Here is an 18,505-nt window from a genome sequence, read left to right as displayed (position 1 = left end):
CTTTCTGCAGAAGCCATTGAACCTCTTCCTTGAGGAGGTGGAGATTGTCTATTCTGAAGACATTTCTGCACAGTGGGACACAGTAAGGGGTAGGGAGGACCACAGCTAAAGCACACTGATCTGATGTGATTTCCTCTCAGGGCTTCCAGTGGGGAAAGAGTATCTACTGTCTTTACTTTCTCATCCCCAAAAAGAATGGCTCCCTCAGGCCTGTCTTAGACTGTTGTGTTGCTGGGGTAAAAGGGATATCCATCGGTTGCATGAGGGACTGTCCCCACATAAGAAACACTTCCTTGAGATCATGCTGCCAGCAACATTGTCTCCATGCAATCTGTATTAATAACTATCCATAAATATCACACAAGGAATTAAAGAAGTGTTTTCGAGCTCACCAACACAAACAGAACAGAGTGCCTGAGACCCAAAGTTAATGATTGTTCCAAGATAAAGACATAGCAAATCCCACTTTTATACCCTTTACTAAAAAGGTTTCTCCCGTCTGTCTGGTTCTGAACATGCTTAGACATGACTTCACTGAACATGGTCTCTCAGATATTACCTGTGCATCAAAGTCTTTAAAAAACACATATCCCTGCTAGGTTTGGGAACCCCCGGTGCCTGCTGTTGTCGCATCAGCACAGGCTTTCAGTCTGTAATGGTGGTCAACAGGTGCCCAATTACTGGGCCTCTGGTGTCTTAGGTTCTTCTGTTCTATGGTGTAGTCACTCTTAGCTCGTCAGTAATTCCCTGACCTCCTTTGGGCCAGTGGCTATAGATACACTGCTTGCCATTAGGCCACTGGCTACTGGCACTCTACTTTCCTGCAGGTCGCTAGTACAAGTGGGTCTTGCATACAGGCACGGTATTTAACTTGGACTACTGACTTTCCTAGAGCCTTTGCCTACTGGCACATGTGGGCCCTTTGGCCGTTTGCTACATGCACACTAACTCCCCTGTAGATGACTGCTGCAGGCAGTGTACTAGCCTGGGGCCAACAGATACGCGTTACCTTCCCTGTAAGATTACTACTGGCAGTCTACTAGAACTGCTCTAGTAGATACTGAAGTGCTCCCTACTACTAGTAAATTAATGCATACTTTTGTTCTGGAACAAATTGCTACATATTGGCCTGTATGAGGCCAGCTGTTACACACCTGATCACAGCTTCGGCCAAGCTATCTCCGAGTGACTGAACTGATCTCTCAGAAGCTGTTGCAGAAGTACACAGTGCAAACCAGAACCGTGCTGTATAGTTGTGACTTCCTTTTAAACTGGGTTAAGCTCTCAATTTGACAATCCCCCTTGAAGACTGCAGTTATATTCTTGATTTACAGACTAACATAAAATAATTAATGTGAAGCAGGGTGCGTCAAAACAAGGCTCAAACACCAGCTTACTGAAATCTTTGAATGTAGTTCCCTTTACGCAAAAGTTGGTTCTCTTCCCTTGCTGCTATGATGGTAAGACTGTTGCTTGTCATTCCTTTCCCCACAACATCGCTGTACAGTGCTTGATAAACTGTCTTCTAACCAGGAGAACCTTTGGAACACAACTCTTAAACCTGTTATACCAAATACGCTTGGAGTAATTTGGATTTCCCTGATCTCTGCATCTTGTATAATCTCAGCCTTCAGAATGTGAACCTCTGGCTTGGTTCTGCTTTTGCAAACCAGTGTAAGCTTTATAATTGTGCACTGGGAGCATGTCTGCTTCTCTGGACTGTTATGACTATGAGACTGCTGACCGCAGAAGAAGGGAGACGCAAGGTGAGGACATAGCAAAGAGGGGCTAGGACAGAACCCAAGAGAAAGTCCCCTCCATGAGCAGAGCAACCAAGTATTCACTAGCACTCCTCCCTGCAGGAAGTGACTTCAGTGGTTTCCCAACCAAACCATCCATAATTGTAGCCAGATAAATGAACCTCATTCACCAGCATGATTTCTTAAAGGAAGTGATATCATTGGTTTTATGCCAACACCTCTTTTAAAGAATATGCCAAACAATAGGACCTTATTTACCAGAATTCGTCCCAGTAGGACGTAACAACATCAACGTACCCAGCATCTGTTTCTAAAGGTAGCGACTTCACTGTTTTTTCACCAAAACCATCTTAAAGAAGCTACACAAGCAGACCTCTATCTCCACAATCCTCATCAATACTTTTTAGGAAGTGTTCCCAACTCAAATCAGGAAAAAAAGACCAAGACACTTGCTTTAAGCTAAGCCCCACCTACCCTAGTCATTGCTGTAAATAAATGGTTTACCCAGCATTCTTCAGTTTCCCCCCTCCTGTCTCAGACTGAGATAAAGACCATAGAAGTATGGGCTCTTGCTGGGCTCAGGTCCACAATGTTGCACCAGTTGCCTTGTGCTGGGCAGCGCTACTTGGGAGTGATGTTAGGAGAAGGCATTGCAGTAATCCATGCTATTCATTTCAACTGTAAACATTACCTGAACGTGCAGCAATGGGTATTTAGCATCCTGAGTTAATAGCTGATGCCAGTCCATTGAGTCGGATTTGTTCCTCTGTGGTCACAGTACGTTGTTCCTTTGCGCAGTGCCGTTGAGCAGTTCTCAAAAAGTGAGCTCATGTACAACCTTTAGTTTTCCATTTCCTGTGGCTTTGAATCTCAAAGCCGATTTAAGAAACTGAATTTTGAGAGCTAAGATGTGCTTTTTGCTAATTCAGGTTTGCTTGTGTGGTGATTTCTGTATTTGATACATTGTGGGCATGAGGTTGGGGCATCATAGAAAAGATTAGTCTTCCTTTGCCTCTCATTCTTTTTCCTCCTAGGAAGCATGTAGAAAGTTTAGGGGACGATCTGAAGACTTTGGGTGAGAAGCTTGGTAGGATTATTACTGAAACCTTGTCTACTATGTAAAAGCCAGTCCCACCTCCTTCCACAACAGCACCAGAAAAGTTTTACTCTGAGGGGAAAGGGATGGAATTTCCTGCTTCTGACCATAGGAGTAAATATTTTGAACAAGGCGTCTTGTCTAAAATCTAAATGAAGATTTGAGTAATCTTTTCTGAGCCAGTCTTGAGGCTAATCTAGTGTGCTCCTCTTTTTTGCGTTTTCTATTAAATCATATTCATTAAGTGATTTTGAGAGTTTGGATTAATCTAGATTGAATCAAATTTCACTGACTTGTATCTAAACTGTTTGTAATTGCAAATATGTAGAAAACAGCCAAATCCGTACTGGTGAATCCTCTTGTTGGCTGCACGTAAATCGCTGAGGCTATTCTGAAGGATCTGGCCGATAGGAAAGTTGATTTAACCTTGAAAAAAACCTGTTGTCTTGTTTGGTATCTACAAGCAGAATTCCATTTGGCTACATCTCTTGAAGCTATCCAAGCTTTAGCAGAGGGTGACATATAAATAGATTAGTGCCTCATGGAAACGTGCCCCATCTACACCCTCCAGAACATGGAACAACCGCCTGAGATTATGGGAGGTGTTGCGCCTGGGGATAAACCCATTCTGGTCCTTTTGTATCTGTCCATGTAGGTGAGGTTGAAACAGATTTGGTAGACCTTACTGAGCATTTTATAATCCAGGTTTAACATGGATAGAGGGGCGACAGGGCTACACGTCCATAGGGTCGCTCAAGGGTTTTGGGTATGGACACTATCTAAGCCTCCCTGGTCATGTCAGGAAAGGAACCCCACTCCAAGTCCCCTGCATACATTGCTGCCAGCTTTGGGACCAGCTGTGAGGCAAAAGTCTGATAGTTATTCCGGGAGGCTATCCATCCCAGGCATTGTACTGCAAGCCATACTCTTTGTGGTCTCTCTGATTTCAAGTTCGGAGATAGGGGCTACAAGTGTTGTCCGGGAGTCGCAGCAGTCACCCCACCCAGGAAGAATTCCAAGGCCTCAATTGGTGATGGGGCACCAGGCTCATACAATGCCTGGTAATCTGCTGTGAATAATTCATAAATCTCCGCATGGGAGTAAAGCGGCCCCTCTGTCTGTCTCGCTATTTGTACAACAGGCTTACCACTAGTGGAGTGTGTGGGGGGAAGCGTGGCTCAAGTGGAGAAGTGTGGCTCAAGTGGAGAAGTGTGGCTCAATGATTAGAGCGACAGACCCTGATGCAGAGGTCTAGCCCGGGACCAGGGTTCAATTCCCCGCCTCGGCGGGACTTTGGCTCAAAAATTCCACGGACCTCGGTGCCTATTCCAATCATGGAGTCCCACTCTGCAACTCTGGGCAATAGCTTGCTTAATCTCCACAATGGCCCCCACAACGCTAAGGATGCCTGGCCTCCACCTTGGGGGTGCCCAGGAGTGGACGCCTCACAGGGAAAGCCAGGATGGGTTCCACAGCGGTATTCGTACAAGCGCCTTGAGACCCTTGCGGGTGAGTAGTGCGCTATACAAGTATCAAATTTACATTTTTTTACATTTACCACTATCCTCAGACCAGATCAACCATGCCAGCAGCCTCCCAGCTCTCCCACCCTCAGCTTGCACAGAGGCAAGGTGATCCCATCTAAGATTGTAATGAAGCTTTTCTGATACCGCTAAATAATTTTTGCGTTCATTTCGAAAGGCCACCCAGGCCTCCGGGGGCACTGGGGTTTCCTTCTCCAGTCGCCAGATGGCGACCTCTATGGTAGGTCCGGTTTGCCGGAGCAGCCAGGTTTGCTGATCCCAACACCTTATCAAGTCGGACGTGCACCAGTGAGTAAAAAGAGTACTTGTTTAGACCCGGGTTCCAGTCCAGCCAAATGTCTCTTAAAATCCAGTGATGCATCCAGTCTCAGAAACCCAGCGCCAGTGTCACCTGCGATTCAGCTGGGGGAGGGGGAGCAGGTATGTCCAGTGCGATATCTGCTATACAGTTGTCGTTGCCCTCTAGGAATCTCGATAGATTAGGTGTGACAGATAGACCCCGGGATAAGTCAGTCAGGAACGACATTTGCCCCACATTGGGGCCATAAATACTACCTATGAGCACTCAAAGGCCATTGAGCCTCCCCACCACAATAGATTATCAGCCTCCCTCATCAATATACCTTTTTTTCATGTCCAGGGGACCCTGATCGAACCTGTATCAGAGCTCCACTGGAAAAGGCCTAGTAGCCAGTTGCATAAACCTGGCCTCTCCATCGCCTCTGGAGTCTGGACACCTCTGCTCTTATCAAACGGGTTTCCCGGAGCAAGGCAGTGTCCACGTTTCTGATATGTCAGGACCGTGCACCATTTGTTTGTGGGTCTTTTATCCAGCCCGAGGCAGCTGGGATGCTCACCGCTGCTGACTGCCATCTTGGGCTCCACTCAGTCGCCTGGTCTGGCCTTGTCCCTCCGTTCCGCTCAGTCGTGATGTAGAATACTCTTCCACCGCATATGCCCGAGCATTAGGCTGTGGAGTGGGGCATTGAACACCGGTAATGAACCTCTATCCCAGTGCTGAAGCACAGCATCCTGCGCCTGTGATGCACCTTGGCCTTGCATCACCATGTGCTATGTATGGTGTGGCAATGGTGGAACAGTCCCTGGTGCATGCACGGTAAATGGGTTCCTGCCCACTGGTTGACCGGGAACATACATGAGTGACCTCCTAATACCTCTAGGCCGTCGTGCCACTGCACCTGCTGCAATATTGATAGTTAAGCCCTTAATGAGGGGACCCTTTTCCTGGACTTCGAAGCTATTGTCCAAGTCTGAGGCCCAGGGTGGTGGCCTGTGAATATCTTTTAGGATAATAAATGCACCCTTCCTAGAGACCACCTCTTCACAACCCTCCCCCCCCCCCCCCCCCCCCCAATCCCATTTTCATGCATGGGCCACCACCAGACACCCATGCCTCTGTTTAACAATGTGTCCAGTTCTGCGCTTTTAGGTCTCGCCTAGGCAACTCTTTGAGACATGCTGTTATGAACTTAAAGCTCTGCCCATCTTTTTAGTTGTCTCCTGTCCCTGTCATTTGTGAATGGTGACTTTTCATTGGTCAATAGGCTTAGTAGTCTCTCTTTAGTACCGCCTTGTCTCATCTTGTAACCTCTCAAGGACTGGCCCTCTTAGGTGTGTTGTTACCAAGTACCTTTTAATTACAGCCTCCAGCACTATTTTCTTAAATTGTTTTCTCCTGCCTGCATCTGCAGGTGGCATAGGAAGGCTGTCTGGTTGCACAGCTGCTCCCCCTGCCTTTCGATTTCCAGTGCTGATTGAAAACAGGCCTGTAAATCTTGTGCCGCACCCGCTTTCATTTTTCATTTTATTAGTTTCCTGTTACTGATTTAGTTGAGAAGCAAATAATGCTCACTGGACACTTTAGCCTTCCATGTTTAAAACACACACAAAGCTACCCAACAACAAACAGCTGCGCTTACCAAACTCCTTCACACGCGAAACAGATGCTTAATTTACTGCTCCCCTTTCTGCTTTATCGTTCCCAGAACTGAACGAGAACAAATTGTTATCAAATAAATAATTGAAAAATAGATTTGAGGGAAACGGAGTTACTTGAAAACATATCAGTGCCTGTGACTGGCATTGCTCTGCTGAGATGTTATTCATGCATTTTGCTTTCCTCCTCAGAAGCTGCTTTGGGTACCTTTCTATCTGTTTTCATTAGGTCGAGCCTGGGCAGCGCATGTGCTACGAGGCATGCTGCATTAGAGTATGGACTTGAATCTCCGCCCACTCTCTGCCCATATTTTTTATTGGCTTGTGTCATTGTCCTTTGTAAATGCTGGCTTCTGATTCATTAATAGGCTTGCTAGTCCCTCTTTAGTGGTGGGCACGTCTTGGAAGTGAAATAGGTCTCGCATTTACAAAAGTTTGAGCTATTGGCATTGTAAATGACAGCCTTTTAATTATGTGTTAATTATCAAAACAGATAAATACAAGGCATTGTTATTTACTGTGCCAATAGCTTAAACTCTCGCAAATGCGAGGCCTATTGCATTGCAAACTGTCTTGTTTTGCAGCTGGGTGGGAAGCGTAAATTAGGCTACGGATTTTCCTCGCTCAGGTGCACATGCCATGCGGTCTCAGCAGAGACCCACCCTCCTCCCCGAGTCACCCTTGCTGGTTGCCAAGCGGGCAATTTTTGTCCCAGCCACCTCGTATGCATTAACGCTCAGAACAGCCCCCCTCCTCACCTGACTTTAAAAGCACTTCCTTTCACTTTGAAAGAAGGGTCTTCGGGGCACGAATGCAAATTATGCCATGTTCATCTTTTTTCGTTCTGGCAGTGCATCGCTTCCGAAGTATTATTAAATTCTGCAGCAGTCTACTTTAACGGCGCTTACAAAGTCCGTGTGGCCTGACTCTTAACATGCTTTCAGAGATAAGCACCATTACATTTTATTTTACCATTAAATAGTTTTCAGGCTGTGGTTCGTCCTCTGCCTCCAGCTCCTCTTATTGTATATGGAAGTAGGCATCACCCATTCGGAGTGGAAAGGTAAAGTGGAAAGTCATCTAGTTGGTGGGGTGGTGCTGTCACCCCCCTCCCCCGGCCCTCTGCCTCTATCTACGCAGCTTCTAGAGAAACAGACGGGATGCTTCTCACATGCCCAAGTGCACAATGTCCTTACGAGGATGCGTTGGGCACCTGAGGGTTGTGGACGCATCTGACCCCTCCCCTTATCCCCCCCCCCCCCCCCATGTCATTTATTCCACGCTTTTCCTGCATTTTTCCTTTTTTTCAACAACAAAAAGTCCCCATTTTTTTAAATTTGTATTGGATTGGTGTTGCGTTTGCCGTTGCCCTTGTGTGCTCTGGTCCTACCTGCTGGTCCTGACTCTCCGCAACTTTCCAGCCTCTGCATAGTACCCCCCCCCCCTCCCGCCGCCGCGTTTTGGATCTCGCGGCCGCAGCGCGGAGGGAGGGTGAGTGCGGACTGCATTACCCAGACTCCTCGGGGGCCTTCACCGGACACAGCGTCATCCACCTAGCGCCCGGAGGCGCATTAAAGCCAGCGTCACTCCCGGTGGAGCGGGTGTTGCGTTTGCCGTTGCCCTTGTGTGCTCTGGTCCTACCTGCTGGTCCTGACTCTCCGCAACTTTCCAGCCTCTGCATAGTCCCCCCCCCCCCCTCCCGCCGCCGCGTTTTGGATCTCGCGGCCGCAGCGCGGAGGGAGGGTGAGTGCGGACTGCATTACCCAGACTCCTCGGGGGCCTTCACCGGACACAGCGTCATCCACCTAGCGCCCGGAGGCGCATTAAAGCCAGCGTCACTCCCGGTGGAGCGGGTGTTGCGTTTGCCGTTGCCCTTGTGTGCTCTGGTCCTACCTGCTGGTCCTGACTCTCCGCAACTTTCCAGCCTCTGCATAGTCCCCCCCCCCCCCTCCCGCCGCCGCGTTTTGGATCTCGCGGCCGCAGCGCGGAGGCAGGGTGAGTGCGGACTGCATTACCCAGACTCCTCGGGGGCCTTCACCGGACACAGCGTCATCCACCTAGCGCCCGGAGGCGCATTAAAGCCAGCGTCACTCCCCGCATCGCGGGACACGAGCGGGACGCCGGGCGAAGCCCGGGCCAAGGGCGGGCCCGTTTAAGCCCGTTAAAGACTGGGTAAGACTGGACTGGGCCCCCCCTCTTACATTTTAGACAGGTGTTTTTGCTCTGCCATCTTCAATATACACTTTAAGCACCATACTAGCGATTCTTGCTTATTTGACTAGCTCTAGTTTGTATTGTGTACATTGTTAGTAGTTGTGATAGGATGCCGAGGGCTTCTAGGAGTAAAACTGCACATGGGGATGTACATACATCTGGCCCAATTGACCAGTACATCACCAGGGCAAATGAAGCCATCAACCAAGGCATATCGCTCTTGGAGCGGAGGGTATCTCAGGATTTGGCCTTAGCAAGGCGATCCTCTATAGGCCCTTTGGCTTTAGCCAAGACACCCACTAGCCCTAGGGACCTTAGACCTCTTATCGAAATCCAGGCTGAAACTCATGGCGTGCCAAATACGGTCGATCTCTCGGCCTCATTGGCTCTTTCGGACATGCACTCAAGCGAAGCTCTTGAGAAGACGCCCGATCTTTTTATCAGCCCAAGGCAGGAGCTTCCCACTGTTAATCACTCAAGGGGGAAGAGGGAGGGCGCCATTCCAAAACGGAAGAAGCCTAGGGAGGTGGAAAAATGCAATGGTAAACCCAAGAAAAAAATCCCGCCTAGTCGGGTGCAAAGCAAAAGTAGATCTAATCAGAGTAACCTACCTAATTCAGCCACTGATATAACTGCTCCGCACACAAACATAACAACTCTTGGTGACCTTGGTAGTTTGGGCGAGGGTTGCAAAGTCTGCGAGGCCAAAAACTTTTTTTTATCTAGATTAGAAGATCTTATCAAAGACTTTATGCAACCCATTGCACTATCCCTTTCTAACATTGAAAAACAGTTATCCTCAATGAATGTTTCCCCTAGGGTCCAGTTGGGCGTTGGGCTGGCTAATCTTGAGGAACCGCAACCAACCCCCACAACCTTGAGAACGGAGCGGTCAGTGGCAAATGCACCCTCTCGCGTATTAAATACAAGATTAAAGCCACTGCCAGCTCAATTAAAGAAAGTTGTGGAGCCCCCTAAACCCCCCGGCCCTGCCAAAATCTCGGAAAATACACTACTTAAATCTTCAGGGCCAACACACCCTAATGATAAAATCAGGGGGGAGTATGGGCACCACATACATTTACCAGCAGATGCAGACCCATATGTTGTGATCCTGACCGGTGTTCCCGAGTTAAGGCCAAAAGCTGAGGAACCAACGTGGTCCTTAAAAAACAAGGTCCAGCATTGGCTCAATACCAACAGACCGCTCCCACCCTCCTGTGGTAGTAGGATCCTAATGGTGCGTAGGGTCCCTTGGGTGGGAAGCGAGAAGAAAACGAGCCAAGGGGACTGCATTATAGTTAATTTTGATAATCCACGTACGGCGGATTACATTTGCCGTCGTGGTATGTGGCCTAAGTACGATGGAATAAAGGTGAGAAGGCTTTCCTCCTTTTATCCTCCTGCAAACTATTGGGCCGACACCCCCGATAGGAATATGCCACAAATAAACAACTGGAATATAAGAAGGGAGTGGAGCGACTGGCCAGATTACGAGGGCAGAGACGCAGCTTTCTCTGTTGGCTGGAGAGGTTTACCACTCGCTAACAGATTTAGCTGTTTAGAGGAAGTGGATTGACCATCACCGGGTTCAGCAAATGGCCCTGAGGTCATCGAACATGATAGTCCCAAATTATCTCTGAAAACAGTATTGATTTCACCAAGACTGCTTCATCCCCGAAATTAATTGCTCAAGAAATTCCGCAGGCCTCTGCTCTAAGCCCATGCTCCACTGTGATCACAGGGCACGGGAGCATACTGCCTATGCTCTCCACTGAGCTTGTGCCCCCCGATTTATTCACGCCCTCTATTGTCCACCAAAGTGCCCAAAAAAATGTCGTCCACGATCTTCTTGGTACTCTAAAAATTCTAAGTTGGAATCTTGCTGGCATCCACAGGAAATTATGCCTTCCGGAGTGGAATGCCTTAGTAGAGGCACACACGATTTGTTTATTCCAAGAGACCTGGAGTTTAGAACCTTTATACCGGGTAGGCTATGTCACCTATTTTGTCCCTGCAGTTCTTGCTAGAAATGGGATAGGCCGTCCCTCTGGAGGCCTACTCATTTGGATAAGCATTGCTCTAAATCTTCGTATAGATGCAAAACAAATCAATTGTCCTGACATCCTAGGAATCTCCCTGAGAGGTCCCCAAAGGGGATTTATTCTTGATGTACTTAATGTATATGCTAGAGGTGCTAAGTGTGGCTCTACGTCTCCGACAGTGTCCATTCTTGACACGATATTGAGAGCAAATACAGTTGGAGCCCAAGTTCTGGTCGCGGGCGACTTTAATTGCACCTACGAGCCCCTTATACAGGATGACACTTCTGACCCGGCCGAGGATGACGAAAGATGGGGCATCCCGTCTTTGGCCATCCCCCCGGTTAAAAAATGGTCTGCAACTGCGATCCAGTTGAATGCTTTAACGCTGGAGTTCGGATTGAGAGCTGCCAATGGCCGCACACGCTCAGATCCTATGGGCGCGGCCACATTTAATAGAACTAACTGCACCTCAAGGATCGACTATATCATGTTAGATCTCTTTCTCTGGGGTTTTGTCCAGGATATGGTTGTTTTGTCTACCGTTGAAAGCGACCATAATTCGCTTTCCTTGTCCCTTAGGAATCCCTGGCCCAACGATAGGATTAAAACATCTCCTAAGGTAGTTAACAAAATCTTTGTCTCCTCTTGTGGGAGACGTTTGAAGTGGAGTTTGGTCTCCAAGGATGAAACCAAACTCAACACTATACACACACTGCTCATTGCCTCACAAATGGAGTTGGACAACAGTGACCCGGCCTTCTCGACCCCTGGCCGGGTCACTTCCATCTTTGAGGAAACCCTTAGGTCTATTGGGAATGTGTTTTCTAAAGAGGAGCATCTGGTCAAGAACAAGGTAACTAGGAACCCTAGGGGGAAACATGACTGGTATACATCTGCCTGTAGACATGCAAAATCACTCTTGATTAAGGCCATCAAAAGCAAAAATCAAGGAGTAATTCAGGGAGCTAGGACATTATACAAGAAAACCCTCGCAAGCGCTAGAAAGGAGTGGGAGCTTGAATATTGGTGTTCCTTAAAAGAGGCCAGCTTGGGGAAAGATTCAAGGCGTTTTTGGGATGCAATTAGAGCTAAAACTAGACCCGACAGCGATCTCATCACATGTAATATTACAAGTCAAGCATGGGTCGATCATTTTACGAAATTGTATGCTAGTCACACTGGGGATATTCTTAAAACTTCCCCCATAGCCACTTCTAATGATGATCTGGTGCGGGGGGTGGCGTTAGCAACTTCCGACCTCCCAATAAGAAGCGCAGACTATGAAATCGACACGTTAGGCACAATCACGACACTCAATGACTGGGGGGTAGATTTGGCAGATTCTGCTTTTTCGATCAAAGAAGTCGAGTATGCAATTGGTAACATTAGGCCCCAAAAAGCAGCCGGCCTAGATGGTATCCCCGGGGATCTGCTGCGTTCGGATATTCCGAATTGGGGCAAATTCATTTGCTGTTTGATTAATGCCATTAGTAGGGGAGCTCCTATTCCGGCATCGTGGAAAGGGGCGGAGGTCGTCCCTATTTTTAAAAAGGGGGCCAGGGACGACCCGTCTAACTATAGACCTATAAGCCTGCTGGATATAACCCAAAAGGTAGTCGGGAAGGTGCTGCTGGTTAGATTATCACAATGGATCGATGAAACCAATATCCTTTCCGACTACCAGGCAGGCTTTAGAACAGGCACTGGTACCATTGAACAGACATTTAGATTGTTACTAGTGTATTGGAAGGTGGTGGTCTTAGGCAAGGGCAGTCTTTATCTCGCATTCATCGATTTAAAGACTGCCTTTGATTTGGTACCCAGGGAGACCCTCTGGAGAGTTCTCGTTGACATGGGGGTACCCCACTATTTACTCTTGTTAATTGCAAGGTTGCATGAAAACAACTTTGCCCAGATTAGATGGGGCAGGGATGGAGAGAGAACTAGTAGAATCCCGGTAGAGAGAGGGGTCCGCCAGGGATGTGTTCTAGCCCCCACCCTTTTTTCCTTATATGTGAACGGTGTGGTTGAGCATCTGCTGAACGATCCTTCAGACGAACCATCCCTGGCAGGGGAACGTATCCCTACCCTCCTCTTCGCAGACGACACCCTTTTACTCTCCAAATCCCCTATGGGCCTCCAAAAATTATTAAATAACTTCCAACTCTTTTGCGCTAAACGGGGCCTGGTAATCAACACTGACAAAACGAAATATCTTGTGATGAACCCCCCCAAAAAACTTGTGCGCCCTTTGAAATTAAATGCCGTACCTTTGGGGAGGGTGGATGTGTTTGATTACCTAGGGATCCGCTTATCTCATAATATGCAATGGGCCCCCCACTTATGCAAGATGTTGCTAGCCCACAAGAGGGTAACAGGGGCCCTACTGAAGGAACAGCGCTCTTGTGCTATTAGACCTATAGCCCCTGTTATGGAAATCTATGCAGCAAGGGCAGTCAGCTCTGCTCTTTACGGGGCTGAGCTGTGGGGTTCATGCAATATTAGCGAGTTGTCAAGAGCTGAGAGAAAGTTTTGTAGGGCCATCATGTCACTCCCTCAAGGTACTCCCACGACCCCACTGATGCTCGATCTAGGATGTCGCCCTATTGATGACCTGGCGAAACTTCGCCCTCTACTGCTATGGGCTCGACTTTGGCGAGTCCCGGAACTAGCTAAATATGCTAAAGGCCTCTCCGAAGTTATGTCACTCCCTGGATGGCACAAGATAAAGTGGCTGAGCGACATGAAAATCCTCTTGTGCAATCTGGGGCTAAGCGCAGCATGGGAAAACAGGTCTTCCCCTCCGAAAGCTACGCTTAAGTCTCTATATTGGAATTGGATTGCGACCCAACGAAACACGAACTGTACATTGGGTAGACTCACGGAGGACTTTCTGGAATTTAAGGATCAGCCGATCCGGGAACTGTATCTTGACATTATTGAGAGACCTTTTGATAGATCTCTTTACTTTAAATTTAGGACCGGGACTCTCCCACTTTATGTTTTTACTTCCCGGTGGAATCCCCCTGCCCAGACCACTGAATTTTGTCCTTTTTGTATATCTAGACAAGAGTCTGTGGCCCACTTTTTATTTGAATGCCCACAGTATGTATACCCAAGAAGAAGATGGCTTAAGCAATTGTGCCGTTCCTTAGGTACTAGGCACTACATTGAGGCGTTACGTATTTTAATGTCTGACTCCCGCCCTCTGTATGCTTGCGCCCTATCAAAATTTCTATCTTGGGCATGGCGCATCAGAAGCAAAAGGCTTAAAGAAATTGTTTAATCCGTTCTTAACATCTATTTATGATATGTCTTTCTCTTATTGAAAAATTTGGATTTTAACCTAAATGAATTTAAACTCTTTTTTAATTGTAAAGCTTTTATGATATGTTTTTATCGAAATAAAGCCTTTGACTGACTGACAATTGGATTGCTTTTCGGAACAAGATAACATTACAGTTAAGCTACGTGCCCCCCCCCCCTAAACAATGAGGGGTGTATCCAATATATTGGGGGGTTATATCTGTGACCGCCTTCCTTTCGCAGACTTCTTTTGAAACCCGATCTCTGGCTCTCGTGGTCTTCCCTTCCACCCTTCCTTTAGTTCACGTGCCTCCTCCTTTCATCTGTCTCTACCGTATTCTTCTGAACTTTTTCCACTGCTGTTTTCTTTCCTCTGTGTGGTCTTTCTCTGTTCCCTGCTCTCAATTTAGGGCCATGGATGTAGAGAGGTCTACAGCCGCTCGAAAAGTTGTACTTCTCTTTGTTTCTTCCTGTTTTTCATTTTTACATTTTGCTCACGTTTTCTATTCTTTTTATGGAACAAATTATCTAAGGTGCATGTGTGTGGTTTCCATTTTTAGATTTCTCCTTAGCAAAATTCGTAGGATTCCAACCCCATGGTGAGGATTTCTTTTTCAACCTTTGACATAGTTTTCCACAAAAAGTAATTCTGAAGTTAGCTGGCACCGATTTGATTTTCACCAAATCGATCTTTCTCTATAATTCTAGATTGAGTCGAGAACTACGAATAAAAGTGATAGTTTTATGTATTTAACGCATGTATGAGATAAATGATTGAATGTGACAAAAGGTGTGAGGATTGAAAGGACTTTTAAGATGTAAAATCGTCCCTCATGCATTCGAAAAGAAGACTTTACGAAGAGGAAGTACCACGTAAACAGCCTATGGTGTGACGGTGACACTAAAATACTGATGTGGGCGGGTCCAAGGTGTGATTGACAAGTTTCTAGCCAAGGACTGAAGGGAGCTCACAGAAGAAAGAAAATGGCTTGAATTGGGTCACCCATTGCACATTGTGTATGAAACCTAAGAAGAGGCTTCACCAGACATAATAACAAGCATTTGCAATGCAATAGGTCTCGCATTTATGCTAGTTTAAGCTATTGGCATTGTAAATGACAAAGCCTTTTATTTAGGTTTTAAAACCGAAAACAAAAATAAAAGTCATTGCTATTTGCAATGTCAGTAGCTCAAACTCGCGGAAATGCGAGACCTTTTGCATTGCAAATGCTCGTTTAATCTGGTGGTTCAGTTGTGTATAATATCATCTTGGTTATATACAAAGGTAACAATAATGCTTATAACACTTTTTTTAATATAACTTTTCAACATGATGTACAGCTGCCACAATGCTCTACACCCTGGCCTAAAGACACTGGCAAAGCCAATAACTTTGGCTAAACACGTATAAGGTCCCAAAGGGGAGACCTATTGGCTATGTCACTGCTTGTTCAAAATGTCAACAGCTCCCATAAAGCCTAGGATTAGTTGTCCTGGTGAGACGGCGTCACCTGGTCCCTGCAGAGTCCTGGTGCAGTTGTCTTGGACGGCTTGCTGTACTGCCCTGCCTGTCGCGCTCCTTGGTTCCCACACAGCGCCTCTCCCACCTCTGGTGGCGCTGGATTGCGGATACCGCACCTTCTCCCAGGTGTTCGCCGGATGTGCCCTAATCCCTCGTCGCCCTTCTCGGGTTGCTCTACCCCGGAGAGGCCGCGGGTCCTCTCGCAGGGTAAACCCGGGCTGGGCCCTCTCGCTCGTCGGGTTGGCAGGTGGTATTGTGTTTCCGCAGGTATTTCTCGCCTCTCCCCTCCCGGTAAGGCCCCTCCTTGTCCTCGGAGCGCGAGGCCCCGCCTCTGTATACGCACCTGGGGAGATGTCCTGGCTCCGGCACACCGCGGCCTGAACCTGCTGTGGAGGGGGCTGACAGCCTCCAGCTCGGGTCTGTTCCTGGTAATGCAACAAGGCGGTGAGACTAGTCCGAGGGCCTGATCTGGGAGACCGGCGTGACCGGGGCAGATGTGACTGACCTGCGCAAGTGAGACCTGCTGGGGCTAGTCACGTCGGTGGGGTGCCTGACCTGCGCAGGGAACTTCCCCCGGGGGTTCTAACCTGGGGCAGGTGAGAGATAGCACTATACCTGCATCAGCTGGGACGGAGTCACGTGACCTCACCGGAGTGCCTGACCTGGGCTGATCGAGCGCAGCAGCAGCGTAGTGAAGCCCAACTGACCTGGGACATTGGGCATCATTGTAGTGGCTCAGTTATCAGCGGAGTGCCTGACCCGTGGCGGGTGACGCCTGTCTGGGCCTTGACCTGGGGCACGTGAGCCCAGCCGCCTTGCTGCCCCCGGGGCAGGTGAGACCAGCACGGCGGATTGCTGTGTGGCGGATGAGAACAGAAGGAGGCTGCCTGACCCTGGGCCATGTGAAATGACCCGGTGGGAAGCACGGTGGATGCCATGACCCCGGGACCCTGAGGCCGAGGCGGGCGCCATGCCTGCGAGGCGCAGGGGCTGGATAGGATGGGCGGACTCTTCACGGTTCCGGCTTACTTCACCTCCAAGGATTCTCTGCGGTAAGCCTTGTTATGACTGCCAGCCCTCGAGCTGTGTCACACCCCGTGCGGTGCAGGGGGAGGCGCGCCCGGGCCTCGCCCCGGCTTCTTTCGACCACCTGCTACATGTTGTCTGAGTTGTGTGGCGCTTGAGAGTAGCGCCATAGTGCTACGAAGCGATTGCATCTGTTAATGTACGCTGTGCTGCTTGTCCACCCATATTACCGACAGGAAATGCCTGACTAACTGAACAATGTGTAGTTTTTATCAGTGTGTAAGATCACGTGTTGCATATGTGCTGAAATTGTGGTGTCCAGGGGATCCATGCCACCAAGGGAACGCAGCCCCATTCCTTGGTTTTCATTTAACAAACTAATGTGTTCTGGGAGTTGTAGTCCTAGTTATTTCAATTGATCCAGTTGACCTCACTCATCGATTTACAACACAGGAGCGCAGGACTGGAGCCTTGTGTTCTTGGTGCCATGAAGGGCCTTGCTATCCTTACCCAAGGCCGATCTTCCGTCGAAGACTGTGCCTCAGTGCTGGGAGGAATGAACACAGCAGTGTTTCGATGCCTAGCTTCTATACTTAACCAAATTGTGTGATCTGTGGCACACCCCTCAGCTGTACCTCGGTTCCCTATATAGCCAAAATTTGGAGCGGCCAGCAGAGACTCCACTCTCAGCGCTGCTGTATTACAACAACATTTATTCTGAGATGCAGCCTTTTGTTGTTTGCTGTTTATATAGCTCACAGTGGCCCATTAGTATGGCATCGCAGCGTTAGTTGTACAGTTCTGATCGGAACTGTGCTGACCGTTCAGCTCATCCGCTTCTGGCAACGTGCCAAGTCGTAAGAATAGTAGGTGAAAATCACTGTCATTACTATTAAAGATACTGCCCCTCACATCAGGGGGCGGGGGGGGGGGGGTGTAACCTGGACGAAGAAATGAGTTTTACTACCTCGTGGTCTGAGGAAGGCTTCGACCTGCGAGCAGAGCAGACGTATGTGGCTCAGGCTTTGTGTCTCTGCCCCCAAAGGTGGTTAAATATTGCCCCGCGATCCAGTAACTTGAAAAGTATCTCTACTTCAAGTAGATGATTTGCGTGAATGTAGAACAGATGTTTCCTAGGGGGTGACGCTTTAATTGTGGATGTTACCCTTATTGCTTGTGGGAAACTGGACCCTCGGGGAATACCTGTAGCTATGAACCATGGGTAGTAGCAAACGTTTTTACAGGGGCCACAAAATGTGGTGTGACCGAGGGCTGCATTTATGCCAGTAGGGTGGGTGTTTGGGAAGGGGGATCAGGTTGTTGTAGGGGGAAGCGAAGCAAGAACATCCAGTGGTTGAATTGCACAATGTGAGACCAGAACATCTGGGATCAATACCGGCTTACCCAATTGACCAATTTGTGTGATCCTAGGCAGTTATATTTTATGTTCCCTCCTTTTCCTTCATTATTGCATATCTGAGGACCTTGAAATACGTGACTTCAGGTTATGCGCTGTAAGAAATCTTCTCCTGTGCTTAATTTATTAAACTACAACAGTGGCTCCCATCCTGTCGTCCGGGGACCCCTGGGGGTCTGCAAAGCCTCCTCAGGGGGTCCACGACTACCTTGAAAATTAAATGATATTAACAGATTAATAAAATGTATATAAATAAAGAAGCTAAATGTACATTTCAAAATTTTTAAATGTACTGTGAATGAATCTGAAATTGGAGACTAAAAATTAAATTGGTATCCACAGATTGATTTGTGGGAGCAGTGCAAACACTCCAAACAGAGTATAGTATGGATGATGAGTGGCTTCACATGAATTTAGAAAAGTTCTAACCTTCATATTAACATTATTATTATTTTTTGTTGTGTTTGTGAATTTAAATAAAATGTGCCATCATTTGTGTATTTGTTTGAATGTTTTTTCTGTATTGTTTTGTGGTTCTAATCCTCAAGTGTCAACAGTGCTTAGGCTGGGGCCGTTGGCTAGCAGTCATTACAGTGAGGGGTCCCTGGATTCTGATAAT

At 47.8% G+C, this 18,505-nt stretch overlaps 1 protein-coding gene across 2 annotated transcripts in view; it reads left to right on the top strand.

Annotated features, from left to right (window-relative positions):
- Window positions 1-18,505, top strand: part of LIMK2 (LIM domain kinase 2) — a 355,925-nt gene that overhangs the window by 74,242 nt on the left and 263,178 nt on the right. Inside the window, exon 1 of one of the 2 annotated variants that reach the window (XM_085635886.1) lies at window positions 15,572-16,495. The exons of the other annotated variant lie outside the window; for it this stretch is intronic. Within the exon in view, the coding sequence (XP_085492012.1) occupies window positions 16,443-16,495 (53 nt within the window). The 5' untranslated portion in view covers window positions 15,572-16,442. Of the gene's footprint in view, window positions 1-15,571; window positions 16,496-18,505 lie in introns of those variants that run through there. 2 annotated transcript variants of the gene reach the window in all.

The sequence above is a fragment of the Triturus cristatus genome, chromosome 11, assembly GCF_964204655.1.
Source record: "Triturus cristatus chromosome 11, aTriCri1.1, whole genome shotgun sequence".
In the NCBI taxonomy this organism is placed as follows: domain Eukaryota; kingdom Metazoa; phylum Chordata; class Amphibia; order Caudata; family Salamandridae; genus Triturus; species Triturus cristatus.
This window is presented reverse-complemented; position numbering and strand designations above follow the sequence as displayed.